General features: G+C 47.7%; 1 protein-coding gene and 1 long non-coding RNA gene across 9 annotated transcripts in view; one reads left to right on the forward strand and one right to left on the reverse strand.

The window, feature by feature from the left end:
• The window catches only part of PDPR (pyruvate dehydrogenase phosphatase regulatory subunit), a 38,896-nt gene extending 33,176 nt beyond the window's left edge, over positions 1-5,720 (forward strand). For all 7 annotated transcript variants that reach the window (XM_061172321.1, XM_061172323.1, XM_061172322.1 and 4 more), the window contains one exon: positions 844-5,720. In XM_061172321.1, the coding sequence (XP_061028304.1) occupies positions 844-1,248 (405 nt within the window). In that variant the 3' untranslated portion in view covers positions 1,249-5,720. The remainder of the gene's footprint in view (positions 1-843) is intronic.
• On the reverse strand, positions 3,285-14,949 carry LOC133077552 (uncharacterized). Of its 2 annotated transcripts, none has more exons than XR_009697781.1 (4): positions 14,765-14,949; positions 6,608-6,800; positions 5,306-5,398; positions 3,285-3,659 (listed from the first exon to the last, which is right to left on the reverse strand). It is a non-coding gene; the product is annotated as an uncharacterized LOC133077552 (long non-coding RNA). The 2 variants fall into 2 exon arrangements; XR_009697782.1 differs by lacking the exon at positions 14,765-14,949 and adding an exon at positions 12,736-12,754.
• Positions 14,950-15,160: the final 211 nt, after the last annotated feature.

Raw genomic sequence — 15,160 nt, forward strand, 5'->3', positions numbered from 1 at the left:
CATGAATATATATGTACAAATGAGTCACTTTACATTCAACTGCCTAATTTTTTTCATCATCACCATTCAAGAGGATGAAAAGTCTCTTTCCCACCTCTGAGCCCACCCAATCCCGCTGCCAGCTTGACCAGAAGCAGCAGTGCCCTGCCTCTCCTTGTAGAGAGCTTCCGTGCAGTGCAAACGGATGAGTAGTTTCCCCTCACCACTTTCTTAACCTTGGTGGTTGGATACTATATACTTGGTATATCGCACCTTGCCCTTTTCCCTTAAAATATCTTAGCAGTCATTCCCTATCAGTATAGTAGATCTCTGGTGTTCTTTTTGAGCAATTAGGTAACTAACTATTTTTCTCTGATATAAAAGTAAAGAATACTCGATTTGGAAAATAGGGAAAAAACATAAAGAATAAAAAATCGCTTTTTTTTCAGCGACACGCATTGTTGAGTTTATTTTATCCTGCTCTTTTTTGGACATATGCATATGTAAATATTTATGCATTGAATACAGATATATATGCATGGATTTCTGGTTGAGATTACATAAAAACATTGTTTTTCTAAAATAATTCTAGCAGGCATTTTCAAGTGTTGATTTTTCTTCCTATTTTTGTTCTGTGTGGTCTTGTGATTGAAATGTGTTTATAAAATAGAAAAGAGAGCGATATGTACCTGTGTTGTTACAAGAATTCTCTGCAGGTATCTTTCATACTGTGAATGCAGTTTTCCGCATGGGGGAAGCACACTTTCTCCAGAGCTTGCAGGGGTGTGGTGGGGAGTGGGCGGCCCACTGCAGCGACACTGGGTCCCGAGTGGTGACGCTGTCTCTGTGCTGCCTCTTTCCTAGGGGATGGATTTCATTGGGCGAGATGCCCTGCTGCAGCAGAAGCAGAACGGGGTGTACAAACGCCTCACTATGTTCATCCTGGACGACCACGACACGGACCTGGACCTCTGGCCTTGGTGGGGGGAGCCCATTTACCGAAACGGGCAGTACGTGGGCAAGACCACCAGCAGCGCATATGGTTACACCCTGGAGCGCCACGTGTGCCTGGGCTTTGTGCACAATTTTTCCGAGGACACCGGAGAAGAGCAGGTGGTGACAGCAGATTTCATCAACCGGGGAGAATATGAGATTGACATCGCAGGACACCGGTTCCAGGCCAAGGCCAAGCTCTACCCGGTCACCTCCCTCTTCACCCATAAGCGCCGAAAGGATGACGTGGAGCTAAGTGACTTGCACGGGAAGTAATGCCAGGCAGTCTCGCCACCTTCCCACCTTCTAGTCATTTTAGGAGCTTTTCTCCTCCTCCTGATCCCATCCCTCTTCTTGATTTAACCTTTGCCTCCCACCTCTTATCTCCTTGATATAATTTTAAGCGTTTAAAACTTTTCCTTTGCACCCTCTCTTGTCCCTCCATCTTCTCCTCCCTCCTTCTGCAGTTTCCCATCTCCTGATACTCACTCTGGGCTGGTCATCCCTCCACCCATCTCAGGTTCCTGTGGGGACAGGAAGGCAGGACAGAGGTAGACTCCACTTGTGGAAGTGGGTTACAGTGACAGCCTGACTTCAAATGCTGTGTCTTGAAGCAAGGGAGGCTTGTGGTGTGCAGGCCTCAGGGTAAGAGTCCATCTCCGTGGGGCTAAGTTTTCTCGGAGTAACCTGCGAATTCTGGCTAGCTGCTGTCTGTCTGTGTGATACAGCCATGTGGAATAGCTTACGCCTTTTAGCCAGGTAGGTCCTTCTCCCGTTCCTTTGTGCTGTGGGTCGGCACCCTGATACCTCTAGGAGGAGGATGACCATCTACCTCGCTGATGAGAGGCATCGTGTGGGCGTTACCTGGGGTTTAGCACAGATAAGTAGTTAACCATCCTGGGCCTCGCTACTGACCCAGTTATCAGACTGTTGGGCTAGGGCCACCTGCCTATAATTTTCTTCATCTCTTGCTAATCTCTATAATGAGGGGGGTTGTGGTTTATTTAGCTGACTAAACAAATAAGCCACAGTATTCGAAAGGGAAAGACCATGTTGCCTTTAGTGTTGCTTTTCCTAGCTGAAAGGGTCTGACCTCAAACTAAGCTCCAGCGATGCTGAGTTTTCTATGAAACAGTGCTGCTTTTCTCAGCTACTCACAGTTCAGTCACCCCACCTTGATGTTGCTCTTCTCCGAGCGCATGTGACTTTCAGTTCAGCCTCGTGTCCCTTCCACAGGAGGCCCACTGGCTCAGTGCACGCTCTCTCCCTCAGAAGAGGACGGGGGAGGCAGGACAAGCATCCTGGCTGAGTAACTAAACCTTGTGGCCACGCTGAGTTGAAGAGAGCTACTGGGACCCCAGGGTTGCTTCCCCCGCACAAAAGACACAGATCCACACAGAGATGACCCACTTGGGTCCCTTGAGAGTTCCCAGTGTGGAGAGCATATGTTACCTGAGCCCAAGGTCTGCTTTCCGTCTTCTCTTTCCAGACATCTCTCCACATCTTCTGGAATATGGTGACTTGGGGTAAGAGCGCCCTGCACACTTTTAAGCAGTGTCTCTGTTTTCTAAGGGTGGAACTTGGATCGCACAGACTGTGGTATCCATCCCCACACTTAATTTCCCCTTGCAAACAAATGGCTGCTAGAGATTTTAATTAACCATAGCCTTTGTTATCTTGGTACCTTGGATGCACTAGTTCTGATAGGTCTATAAGTATATTAGAGACAATCCTTTCATTTTATTAGAGCAGCTTACAATTCTCAGGTGTCTGCCTGCTCTGGCATTTCTCTGGGATTTCTGTTTACCCACTTGATCACTGACTTTAGTGTCCATCTTCTTACGAGGTCTTCATTGATTTAATGAGGGAGTATGTGATTAGAATTCTGTCAGGGGGCCTTGGTATTGTGGTGCAAATGTGAATTTAACTAGCTGAGAGATGCTGCTTCTAGGCAAAGAGGAGAGGTGCTGCCCAGCTGGAGAGCAGTGAACAGCAGCTGTGAAACTTGGGAGAGCAGGGAACTGGCACTGGACAATGCAGGTGTTACCAGCAGGGAGCCGACTGACCCAAGAAGATGGAAACAGATGTAGAACTAAAGGTATCCCATGCTCACACCACTGCAAAGTCGTCTTTATAAATGGAAAGTTACTTGGGATTGAATCCAAAAGAAAATCTAGATTTACGCATAAATTACATCTTGTCCATAAGTAGGGGTCACACTTCTAAGACTCTAAGACTCTGACAAGATGTTAAGGTTCTGGGGGGAATCACTTGTTTATTGAGTGCCCTGAAACTTACATATTTATCTTCCAGCACTTTACAATTCATCCTTCAAGTCTCCTTTGGTTCATTCAAATATAGGCAATATGAATCTGGTAGGTTTCTCTATTTGGTCCTAAACGGAAGGGGGTGACTCTTTCCTGCCTCAAGCATAGTTGATAATCAAAACATCTTCATTTCTGTGTCATCCCCGACTTGGGCACTGGGACCAAATGTGTTTGCTTTCTGTGACAACTCACCTCTCCCTGGAGATTGGAGGGATCGTTCAAGGAGTAGCTGGACTCTTGTTTTAGGTGGTTGGTACTTTTTTCTTCTCTCTGAAATGATCTGTTATCACCACTTCTGCTGTATTGGGAGAGGGGCTCCACAATCTTCTCAGCATATGCAATCGAAGAATCATTTTGAACCTAGAAACACAAAGTGTGTTGGCTTCAAACAGATGGAGAATCAAGGTTGCAAGTCTCCTGTGAGCCTTCTCCTCTCTTGAGATAAGCCCCTAGCTACTTGTGCCACATGTAAATCCCATGGTCATGAGACTGACATTGAAGATTTCTTGTCTGTGATAAAAGCTCTAATTCAGAAAGTTTTTAGAGCAAAAAGGGACGGACAAGACCTACCTGCTTGGATAGCACAATTTGATGTCCTTTAACTTGTGTTTTGGTCACATAGCACTGCATGGGCAGGACATGCTCCAGGAGAGAAAACTGAACAGTTCCCACTACATTCTAGTGCTTTTCTGAGGAGTCCCTGTACCCCCAAATGCAAGAGATGCCATTTAGCCCAGTGATTAACCCCAGTCTCACTTTGGCCCCAAAGTTCCCATTTCTGCAGGAGTAGCAACCAAGTCACTTGTTTGATTTTCATCAGGAGGTGTGCTGTCCCTGGAGTCTACCTCCTTGTACAGACCAAGAGTTTTAGCCGTATCTCTTCTTTCCTAGGCTGTTGCTTCCAAGAAAGTAACTCAAGGTGAAAAATAACTCTTCAGCTTTCTCCTTTCTCCTGCCTTTTGCATGCATTTGCAATGTTAACCCCTCCCCACTGCCACCATGTATGTGGCAGGAATGATAGGAGCTTCCTAAAGTGATCTTGCTTCACTGGAGAGGTGACCCCTCCGCCTTGATTTCTGCCTCTGTAAAACAACTGCATTGGCTGGCTTCCAGGCATTAACTACAAGTTCCTTTTTATATCTTTGTTGCCTCTTGGCCAGTGTAGGCAGCAAGGATCTAAGTATCTTTGGTATCTAAGATAGAGATTTGGTCAACAGTGCTCAATCCTGAAGTATAAGTATAACCTACTGTGTTCATTTTCTTTCTGCACACACCCCCCCCCCCAATCCCTCACAAACTTTGATATAAGCAGCATTTTATCAACAGGAGGTAGGGAAAAGTTTCTCACGAGTAAGGAATTTTCATCTGGCACATGTCATGTGCAGGCACATGGACTCAGGAGCAGCACAGCTGAGTGGAAGAGATGGTAGATGAAATAATAGGCAGTAGCCGCGTCCTGCGGTGAGTCGTGAGGGAGCTAGGGAGCCACGCGTCAGAGCCGCTCCCCACACCCACCGCCACAGCCCTCCACTTTAAGGTGCTCCGTTAGTTGTAAGGCTCCTTCATTGTCATCACGGGGCTGGCATCTGCAGTCCCTTAACCATGACAAATACACTATTTTTCAAGAGGACTGAGTATTTTTGTACGTCTTTGCCTTCTCTTTTATCCATTAAACACCAGAGTTGTTCCTTGTGTATGATTCGTGACTTCTCTGAGCAGAACCCTTGGGGAATTACACATTTCTTCATGGGCCATTTTTCTCATGATATTTAGATACACCTATTTTCATCCTTTGCAGACTTTCTGCCTTCTCATTTTTCTGTCTCTCAAGGACAGAAATTGTAAGAAGTGGAGAGGATACTTTTAGCATCTGTTTCAATGGATCTATGCCAGGATTTCCTTTGCACACCAAGAACTGGAGCTTGGGGCACCTCTTTCCTCCAAGCCAGGTTCTAGTGCCTTACACTCCAGAGTGTCACATGGTGGGTGGAGATGAAAAAAAGTACCTTCAACAGATGGGTGTAGGGTCGAAAGCTTCTGCAGCTCGTTTCAGTGAAGGGTCTTCCAGCAGCACAGCTAACACTTTACTCTGGTCAACTCTTGGGATGTAAGAAAATGACATTGTAATTACTGTAAAGGCTACAACTCGTTCTTTGCATTTGTAAACGTGCAGTTCAACTCAGCCCTTTTCTATCCCATGTGTAGCATCAGCATGTGGTCCTGAAGACGTGCGAGGCACTTTACTAAATGGGATGTTTCTCACGAGCCCTGGTGATGACAGGCACACAGGGTGACAGAGCATTTCTGCCCTCTGCGAATGTGATATTAACGGTGTGCACTGTATTTCTATCAAGTCAGATTTCAATTTTATTTTATGTTACTAAGTTTGTAAATGAATAAACGGACATTTTCACTACTCTTGCCGTGTCTGCCTGAGAAATGTCCTGCATCTGTGGTAACCAGATACATGTATTTGCCATCACTAAGAATAAACACTGTACATAAAACCATTTGTACCTGTTCCCATAGTGTACAAGAGAATTTGAAAACAGGTAAACAAGATACCTTCCCTCCTTGCGATGGGGGGCATGGCTGTGGGGGAAAAGCCCCATTCCTCCTCCTGAAGTCCCTATCACTGTCACTGGACTTGACATCCTGCCTTACACTTGACTTCATAGTAAGAACCTGGCACTTATCACTCAAGTATTGGGTTGGCCAAAAAGTTCATTCGGGGCTTTCTGTAAGACGTTACGTAACATGAGCCCATGTCTGTGTGGAAAACGAGCTGTGTGTGTATTTTTGCTTACAGCAGTAGGAAGAGAAAAACATCATCAGAGAGAAGCAGCCAGTGATCTTCTTTTACTATACTTAGCTTCCATCCAGAAATTTAGTCACTGGACTTCTATTCTCTTTACCCAACTGTTCTGTGAGCCACCACATCTGGGAATCCATAGGTAGGCTAACATGTCTAACAAAAATTTCATCATCTTATCGTCCAAACCTGCTCTACTTCCAGTTTCATGAATGAGCAACATTTGTTATGACTGAAGTAGTTCCAAAAAAAAATCCCACTGGCTCCAAGGCTAACTCCAAAAGAGGAGTTCCAGAAACATTCTGTACAATGACGTGTCTGGAACATGGGGAGAGCCTCCCATGGTAAATACTTTCAAGGGGACAACTCTCTCATGACATGTGTCTTCCTCTTATTATAAACATACTGGATTAGGTATATCACAAACCCTATGAACCAGAAGTAATTCCAGAAAGGAAGAAGCCCTGCAAGCTGAACCTGAGTGGGAAAGACTTACCTTCCAGCTCCTCCACCAAACGAAAGGCCAGCAGAGTTCACTCCCGCCAGGACGAAGTAGCCCCGCACTGAAGGGGACTCGCCCATGATGCACCTCATGTCCGGGGTGAAGGTCTCCGGGCAATTCACCAACTTCATGATCTCCAGAGTCTCCAGTTCTGGCATCCTACGCAGCAGGGAACTCAACAGGGGCTCTGAGCAACAAAAACAGACCCAAACACAGTCCTCAGCTTTAGGGGATTCAAAACTCCCTACCCCTTACACTTTTCTACTCCCCCTCTCCTTTCAGAAAATGTCTTGTGGAGGTTTTCTAAGATGAGCCAACTGGGCCATCTATCAGAAGCAGAAGCCTTGGGGAAGTATGGGACATTCCTACAGAGTTCTTGGCATAAAGATGGAGAAAAAAGATACTCTTTAGAAAGGAAAGGAGCTCTGGAAAAGCAAATACTATATGTGGCCCCAAAATAAAATCTTAAAGGGATCAGTGGTAGTAAAAGAGCTCTTAAATGGCCCCCAAAGAGATTTGCAGCAATTCCAACTTAGGAAATCCTTGCCTTTCACTGCATAAGACAGATTCTCAGCTTGTTTTAAAATAAGGCCAACACCAGGGAATAATCCAGTGGAACAGTGGCAACAGATGAAGCCAGACTGAAGCTGGCTGGTGGGTACATGGGTTCTTTATACTATTCTCTCCACTTTTAAAAGTTTGAAATGTCCCTGAAATTAAGTCCAAGTGGAAAGAGGAAAACTCTTCATTAAAGACCCTTGCATATATTTTGAATTTGGAATGTGACTATCTTAACTATTCAATAAAATTATGTTAAAATTGAATAAAATACCATATTAACACAATTCTGCTTCCTAAAAAATGTCTTCAGGACTTCCCTGGTGGCACAGTGATTAAGAATCCACCTGCCAATGCAGGGGACACGGGCTCGAGCACTGGTCTGGGAAGATCCATATGCCGCAGAGCAACTAAGCCTGTGCGCCACAAATACTGAGCCCGCATGCCACAACTACTGAAGCCCGTGCGCCTAAGAGCCCGTGCTCCGCAACAAGAGAAGCCACCGCAATGAGAAGCACGCGCACCACAACAGAGTAGCTAGCCCCCGCTTGCCGCAACTTAGAGAAAGCCCGTGCGCAACAATGAAGACCCAACGCAGCCAAAAATAAATAAACAAAAAAAAACTCCTTAAAAAATAAACAAGTAAAAAAATAAAAGGACCTATGGGAGACCTTTTCTTACTACTGACATTCTACTAGATGAAGAAGTGAACCAGGCCCTGAGATATATTATTAATCTAGGACAAGTTCAGAAGACAATCCTGAACTATACCCACAAGGCACTGCCAGCTCCCACTAAAAATACAGAGGAAGGAGCAGTTCCTTCACAAATAAATCCCAGGGACCAAGTTCTTCTTAAAACCTGGAAAGGGGTCCCCCGAAGACCAACTATTGCCAAAATGGAAGGGCCCCTATAAAGTAATTTGAACCACTCCCACTGCTGTCAAAGTGCAAGGGATATCTAGTTGGGTACATTTGTCCAGACTAAAGCTTTTACCTCCAGAAACCCCACAGGTTACAACAGAAGAACAATACACCTGTAAGCCAGTGGAAGATCTGAGATACCTATTCAAAAGACAGGCACCATCGACAGATAAGTAAAATGATGTAGTGGGTTGGACTCCTGTTTGCCATTCTTGCTACTGTACTCAGCGGATCATACGTGAACATCTTGTTAAAAATGTTGTAGAGCTTTATATGCTTAATCATCAACATAATAGTCTGCTGTCCCCTAATTGTTTAAGTACTAACAACAGTTATGTCCTTCAAGGGCTATCCGGTCATAACAACTGTGAGACAGACATTCAGGTCTGCACCCCCTGAAGGGTTTGTTTTCCTCTGCGGACACCCAAATCATCATATGTTACAGAATTATCGACAGACCCTGTCCTTTTCCAACCAAGCTATAGCGTATAAATGCACTGATAATGTTCACTTCATAGGAGAGTGCGCTGTAAGGACTACAGGGTTAAGAGGGATTTTCATCTGCAACAGAACCAGTCAGGCTCACCACCAAACCCAGAAAGCACTAGGAATGATCTTTTTTCTCTATATATGTTTGTTTATTTATTTGGCTACGCGGAGTCTTAGATGTGGCACACAGGATCTTTAGTTGCGAAACGCAGGATCTTTTAGTTGCGGCATGTGGGATCTAGTTCCCTGACCAGGGATCGAACCCAGGCCCCCTGCATTGGGAGCGCAGAGTCTTACCCACTGGACCACCAGGGAAGTCCCCTGGGAATGATATTAGCAAGGGCAGAGCTGGCCACAGGCCTGGCAGCTCCATGGGGAGGCTCTACCTATCATGAAGCAACACTGAGATCAGACAGCTTGGTTATATGATGGAACAGACAAGCCTTAATGGGACTTAAGACCTCTCGTTTCTTTGGCTAATTTAGTTCTTGACAATCGTCTAGCTCTTGATAACCTTCTGGAAGAACAAGGTGGAGTTTGTGCGATAATACTTCTTGCTGCACCTGAATTAGCGTGATAGGACAGGTGGAAGTTAACATTAAGAAAATATACGCCCAGGCAGACTGGCTTCACAATTTTAGTAGTGGCGATACCGCCTCCCCTGCCTGGTCAACAGTTAAGGAAGCCCTCCCAAAGTTACCCTGGTTCCTTCCCTTTCTAGGCCCTTTAGTGGCTACTGGTGTTCTTCTCCTTTTTGGCCCTTGTTTGTTTAGCCTTCTGGGCAAGTTTGTGTCTTCTAGGCTCTAGCATTTCAAGTAAGACTCATGATGGCTCAAGGAATTCAACCCATTCCAGCAGAGGGTGGCCCAGGTCCCTACAGGTCCTTGGAACAGTCAGCGTGGGACTTCTACACCTCTAGGGTAGGCTAGGGTCTGTGGCCCCTGTCCAGCAGGAAGAAGTTCCAGAAGATGAGACCCTTGGCCCTTTACCCCTTAAGAATAAAAGGTTTAGAATCCCTCAGGGAATAATGAGACAGACTAGGACCTGGGACCCTTTGCTGCAGTGCTTACACCTGAACAAATGAAATACAAACAAAATACAAAGAAACTATAAGGGACTAAAAATAACTATATACATGCATGCACAGCTGGGGGAAATTATGGACAAGATACAAAAAGACCAAAAAAAAAGCCAACTGCCACTACTGAAGAGCTGAGAGCAAAAGCAGGGTACTGGGCATGCCCCCTGCACACACCACCACCAGAGGGGTGGGCAGACCACCCAAGCCACCCCTCCAGCCAACTCCTGGACCCACCCCTGCCCTCACCTCATATAAGGAACCAGCTCACTGCCCGCCTTGGAGGGATCAAGGGAAACTGTTACTTTTCACTCCCGCCTGCTGCAGTGGGAGCGCAGTAAAGCCTTGACTGAATTTTTTGTCTGGCCTCTTATCAATTTCTATTGATTAAGGAGGCCAAGAACCCTGGTCAGTAACACTTCACTAATGTTCATTCCACCCTCTGTCTTAATGGAAATGCAGCTCTCCTGAGGGAACTGTCACTGTCACACGGCCAGCCCTGTTCCACTGACCTCACCATCAAGAGGCACGGTCGGCATCCTCCTTGCTTCTGAACCATTACCACTCAGTCACGCTTGGAAAAGACCCTGTTCCTTTGTGCCTTAAGCTAGCAGGCACCCCTACCTAGCTCCGGGCTACTTCCTATTAAGCCACAGGCACAGCTCTCTCTACATCCGGGTTCTGAACCCATAACATGGCTTTTCTCCCAACCTTTAACACCACTTCCTCTCTTCCTTCATCAAAGGAGATAACCTGTCTCATCTTATTCCCCAAAACCCCACCTGTAAACCTCCCTGCATCAGCAAACCATCTCTGCCTTCCTTCACAGGGTCAGAAATTAATCCCTTACAGTGGCCTGGATCCCCCTTCCTGCCCCCTTCCCCTGAACCGAGCTCCAACAACTGTCCTCCCTCTCTCACATACCTTCACATTTACCTCCTTCTCCTCGGCATTTAGATGTGCTCAAGTAACCCCTCCCCCCGCCCAGGGGATTTAAGAAATAAAACAAAGCTCCAAAACACTCTTCAATTAGCAATTTTTAATTTTTAAAATTCTAAGTTATAAAATGATGGTCTGCAAAAAATCAAAAACAGAAGTAAAGGGCTTCCGTGGTGGTGCAGTAGTTAAGAATCCGCCTGCCAATGCAGGGGACACGGGTTCGAGCCCTGGTCCGGGAAGATCCCACATGCCGTGGAGCAACTAAGCCCGTGCGCCACAACTGCTGAGCCTGCACTCTAGAGCCCACGAGCCACAGCTACTGAGCCCGCGTGCCACAACTACTGAGGCTGCGTGCCACAACTACTGAAGCCCACGCGCCTAGAGCCCATGCTCCGCAACAAGACAAGCCACTGCAATGAGAAGCCCGCGCACTGCAACAAAGAGTAGCTCCCACTCGCCGCAACTAGAGAAAGCCCGCGCACAGCAACAAAGACCCAATGTAGCCAAAAATAAAAATAAATAAAATTTATTAAAAAAAAAAAAAACAGGAGGAAGTTAAGATTTCCCTCCACTCAAAGGTCACCAATACCAGTGTCAATTATATTTTCCCAGAATGTTATTTTTGCAGCAATGAGCTGCCCTGATGTCCACTTGTTTGCCACCACCTTTGTCTTAAGTCCTTCTTTTATTACCTTGGTGATGGCACAGTCGGCCAGTGGACTTTTTAAGCAAAAATTTCTTAACATGTATTTCACAACCTGTCTTTTCTACTTCACAATAAATAATGTACAGAAAAGATTGCTTATATTTTGTTTTTCACTTTTCCCCCATCCTACTCTCTCCTGCCCCACCAGGCCACTGCACTCCTCTCACCAGGAACCCAAATGTTGCTACTTTCCAAGGGCACTTTCTGGGCACCATCTCACTCCCTCCTATTCACACACTCTTTCCTTGTTTTCTGTGACGCCTTCTGCCCCGATCACATCTTGCTGGCCTCTCTCCTCTGCCCTTCCCTCTGTGTTGACGCCACCCAGGGCTCCCTGAGGCCAGCTTCTCTTCCCCATCCACCACTGTTCAGGGTGATTCCCTTTCCTGCCATGACTGATGGCCTAACCCACAGCACTCCTGAGTCTTAGACCTGCACGTCTAGTGGAAGAAGGGCCACCTTCACTTGGACTCCCACAGGTCAAACTGAGCACATCCAAAAGGTAAAACCATCTTCCCCAATCTCCAACTCTGCTCCACTTCCTGTGTCCCCTAGGAACACCATATGCTAGAATCCTGGGTGTCATCCCACATTCCTCCCTTTCTCTCATCTCCTCTCTCCAGTCAATCATCAAGGCTTAACCAACAACCCTACATCCTAAATCTCCCTCCAATGGATCTACTCTCCATCTCCACTGCCCTGAACTGAGCACAGCCCGCCATCCTCTCTCAGTTTACTGCAGAAGGTTCCCAACTGGGCTTCCCGCCTCTAATCTGCACACCATTCTCCCCACGCCCCACAGCCTTCACACAGAGGCCTGAGCACATCTCTGAAATGAAGATCCTATTTCGTGCCCCTGCTCAGACCCTTCAATGACTATCTGGTGCCCTCAGAAAAAGTCAAATTCCTTAATACGAAGTGCAAGACCCTGCTCACTTCTTATCTCTGATCTCATTTCTCTTCTCTCTCTCCTCTCACACTCTAATCAAACCTAAACTACTTTAATTCCTCACACGTGTCAGGCATGAACTTTCTCTTCCACCTCTGGGATTTGTGCAGACTGTTCCTTCCCACTGGCATAGTTCCTGCCACCCCTCCCACCAAATAAAGATAATCCCCGCAGCTCTCAGCCTGTTTGACATCTTATTTGTTCCCACTCTCCCCCCAACACTCAGTTAGGTAACTGTTCTATATTCCCCCAAACACCCTGCACAAGCCCCAGCTCAGAGCCAGCCACGCTCTGTAACGGTCTGTCTGCCAATCAGGGAAGCAAAACAGCAAGCCGCGTGAGGAGGAAACAGACCTCAGAAGCAGACAGATCTGGGTCTGATAATCTCCCCCACCACTCATTAGCTGTATGACTTTGAGCAAGTTGTTCAATCTCTGTGGTTCGGGCTGCTCGTCTGTTACCTGGGCTAGGAATACCTACCTCACGTGGCTGCTGCAAGACTAACGCAGAAATGCAGGAAGAACATGGCAAGTGGCACCTCAGAAGCACTTGGAAAGTGGGAGCCTTTAGCCCCCTGGGATAATGGAGCTCTCTGAGAGCAGGGACCACTTATAACTTGATCAGGGTTTTCCCAGCAGTCACCGTAGGCACCTTGGAAATACAACCTGACAAATAAATGAGAACAAAGGAGATGGGGAAAAAATTCAGTGATGACTCAGATCTCAAGGCTAGGCCCCCAGATGTGAGGAGATCTCTAAATAACCTGATATAATTTTTTTAAAAAAGGTTATATTCTTATAGGTAGTAATGATGTGCCAGGCACTGCTTTATGCATACAACTAATTTAACCCTCACAAATCTAGAAGGAAGATGTTACAATTTTTATTCTACACTTGAGGAAAAGGAGGCACAGAGACGTGAAGTGACTGATCCAAGATCCTACAATACTGGTGAGTGGCAGAGCCTCAATTCAAAGCCTGCCAGTTCAGCACTAGAGTCTGCCACTGAATCATTACTTCATGCTACCTGTAAGTTAGGATTAGATGATTAAAACAGGGTAGCTGTGAGGGAGGCCAGAACCACAAGGCACTTCCCCTAATAGAAAAAAGGAATTGCAAAGGTAGCATTAAAAACATAACAACAGATGAGTTTCAAGATGGAAGAAATAATACTAAAAGGCCAGGGTGATAAGAACCAAGAAAAGGATCTTTGACCTTGTGCTCGTCATGACCTTCAAGAGTCAGTGCAGTGGTGAGGACAAAAAAAGAAGGATTTACAGTGGATGCAAACAATGAAGGTACAGAAGGCATCACAGTCTATTTCAGTAGGTTTGGCAGCTAAAGCAAAATAAAGCTTGAGAGCAAAGGAGATAAAGCCAGTAGAGAAGAAACGGAAGATGTCAAAGACAACAAAGTAAAACACACACCTGGTTGAAAATAAATTATGTCTTCAATTTCTGCTAAGGAGAAGAGTTTCTGCTAAACAATCTCAATACTGACGCTGGTTATGCTCAGCTCTGCTTATACCAACAAGAGCAAGAGGACAGCTCCAACTCCTGAGCTGCTCCTCTGCATGGTCACAACACCTTATACAAATTGGCTGCTGGTCACAAGGGAGACTGGGTGAGAAGAGGCGGATTTACACAACATTTCCCACACCTGCCTCCAAATGAGAGCCACCTGGGACACGTGTTTTAAAACACAGACACACACACTCACAGGCTCCCTCTCTGGAGATTCTGATCCTGCGGTCCAGGGTGCTGTATTTTTCAACAAGTGCACCAGGTGATCAGCCAAGTTTGAGAACTTAATACAAATCTCCAGCCCTAGGAACGTGTCCCCTTCAGCCCGGCTACCTCGCCGCCCCGCAGCCCCCGACAACATGCTTACAAGGCACGGGCAAAACGGACGTGAAGATGCCTGAATCAAATCTCGGTGTCATACACATCAGGTCCAAAGGGTCAAACGTTGGGAAGAGAGCTCACCGCCCCGGCCTGGACGTTTCCACCTAACCTCACCGCTGACTCTGCAGCACTTTCACTGGTTAGTTAAGCACAAGCGGACCGCACGTTGCCACGCGAGAAAACAATTCCACCTGCAGAGACGACCCAGCTGGACAAGCCCGACCCACGCTGCGGGGTGGGGGTGGGGGCTGCCTGCCCGAGGCGGGCATCAGGAGCGAGGTTACCCCGGCCGCCCTGGGCATCCCGGCTGGGCTGCGGGCGCCTGGCAGAGCCGGTGCGCTGGCCCCGGGCAGCCGGGCACGGGTCCGCGAGACGCCACCGCCGCAGAGAGGCTGAGGGAGACCGGGCGACGCGCTGTCGGCCCCGGCGGGCGGAGTCCCGGCGCCGGGACGCGCCTTCCGAGGAGCAGGCAGAACCGACGGGAAACGAGGGACGCCGGAAGCCCCCTGACCGAGACCACAGCGGAAAGGGGGGCCGCTGGGGATCCCGGGCCGCCAAGGTCCGCGCGGACGGGGACGCCGGAGCGGCCCCGAAGCTTCTCCTCACCTCACGGGCGCCCTCGAGCTCCGCGCTCAGCAACACTCCGGGTGAAGCGGGGCAGCAGCCACAACCGTTACCGGGGGTCCCGGGGGCCGGAAGGTGGGACAGGGATAGGGAAGGGGGCGGGACAGGAGTGAGGAAAAAGTTCCCGGGACGCGAGAAGCCAGCTAGGGTTTGCCGGCTCTAGTCCCCCTTCCAGCCGCCGTGCGCCGTGACGTCACGGTAGGGCTCCGCCCCTGACACGTGGGGCCTGTTTGGGTCTCGCGAGGCCCCGCCCCTGGGCGTGTATGGGGGGGTGGGGAACCGCCTCTCCAAGATGGCGGCGAGCTGCAGACCTGGTGTTTCAGGGCCGCTTTAGGACTCTAGGCTCGGGCCCTGTTAAATTGTCCAGGTGCAGCCGGG

Source organism: Eubalaena glacialis, chromosome 18, assembly GCF_028564815.1.
Source record: "Eubalaena glacialis isolate mEubGla1 chromosome 18, mEubGla1.1.hap2.+ XY, whole genome shotgun sequence".
Taxonomy (NCBI): domain Eukaryota; kingdom Metazoa; phylum Chordata; class Mammalia; order Artiodactyla; family Balaenidae; genus Eubalaena; species Eubalaena glacialis.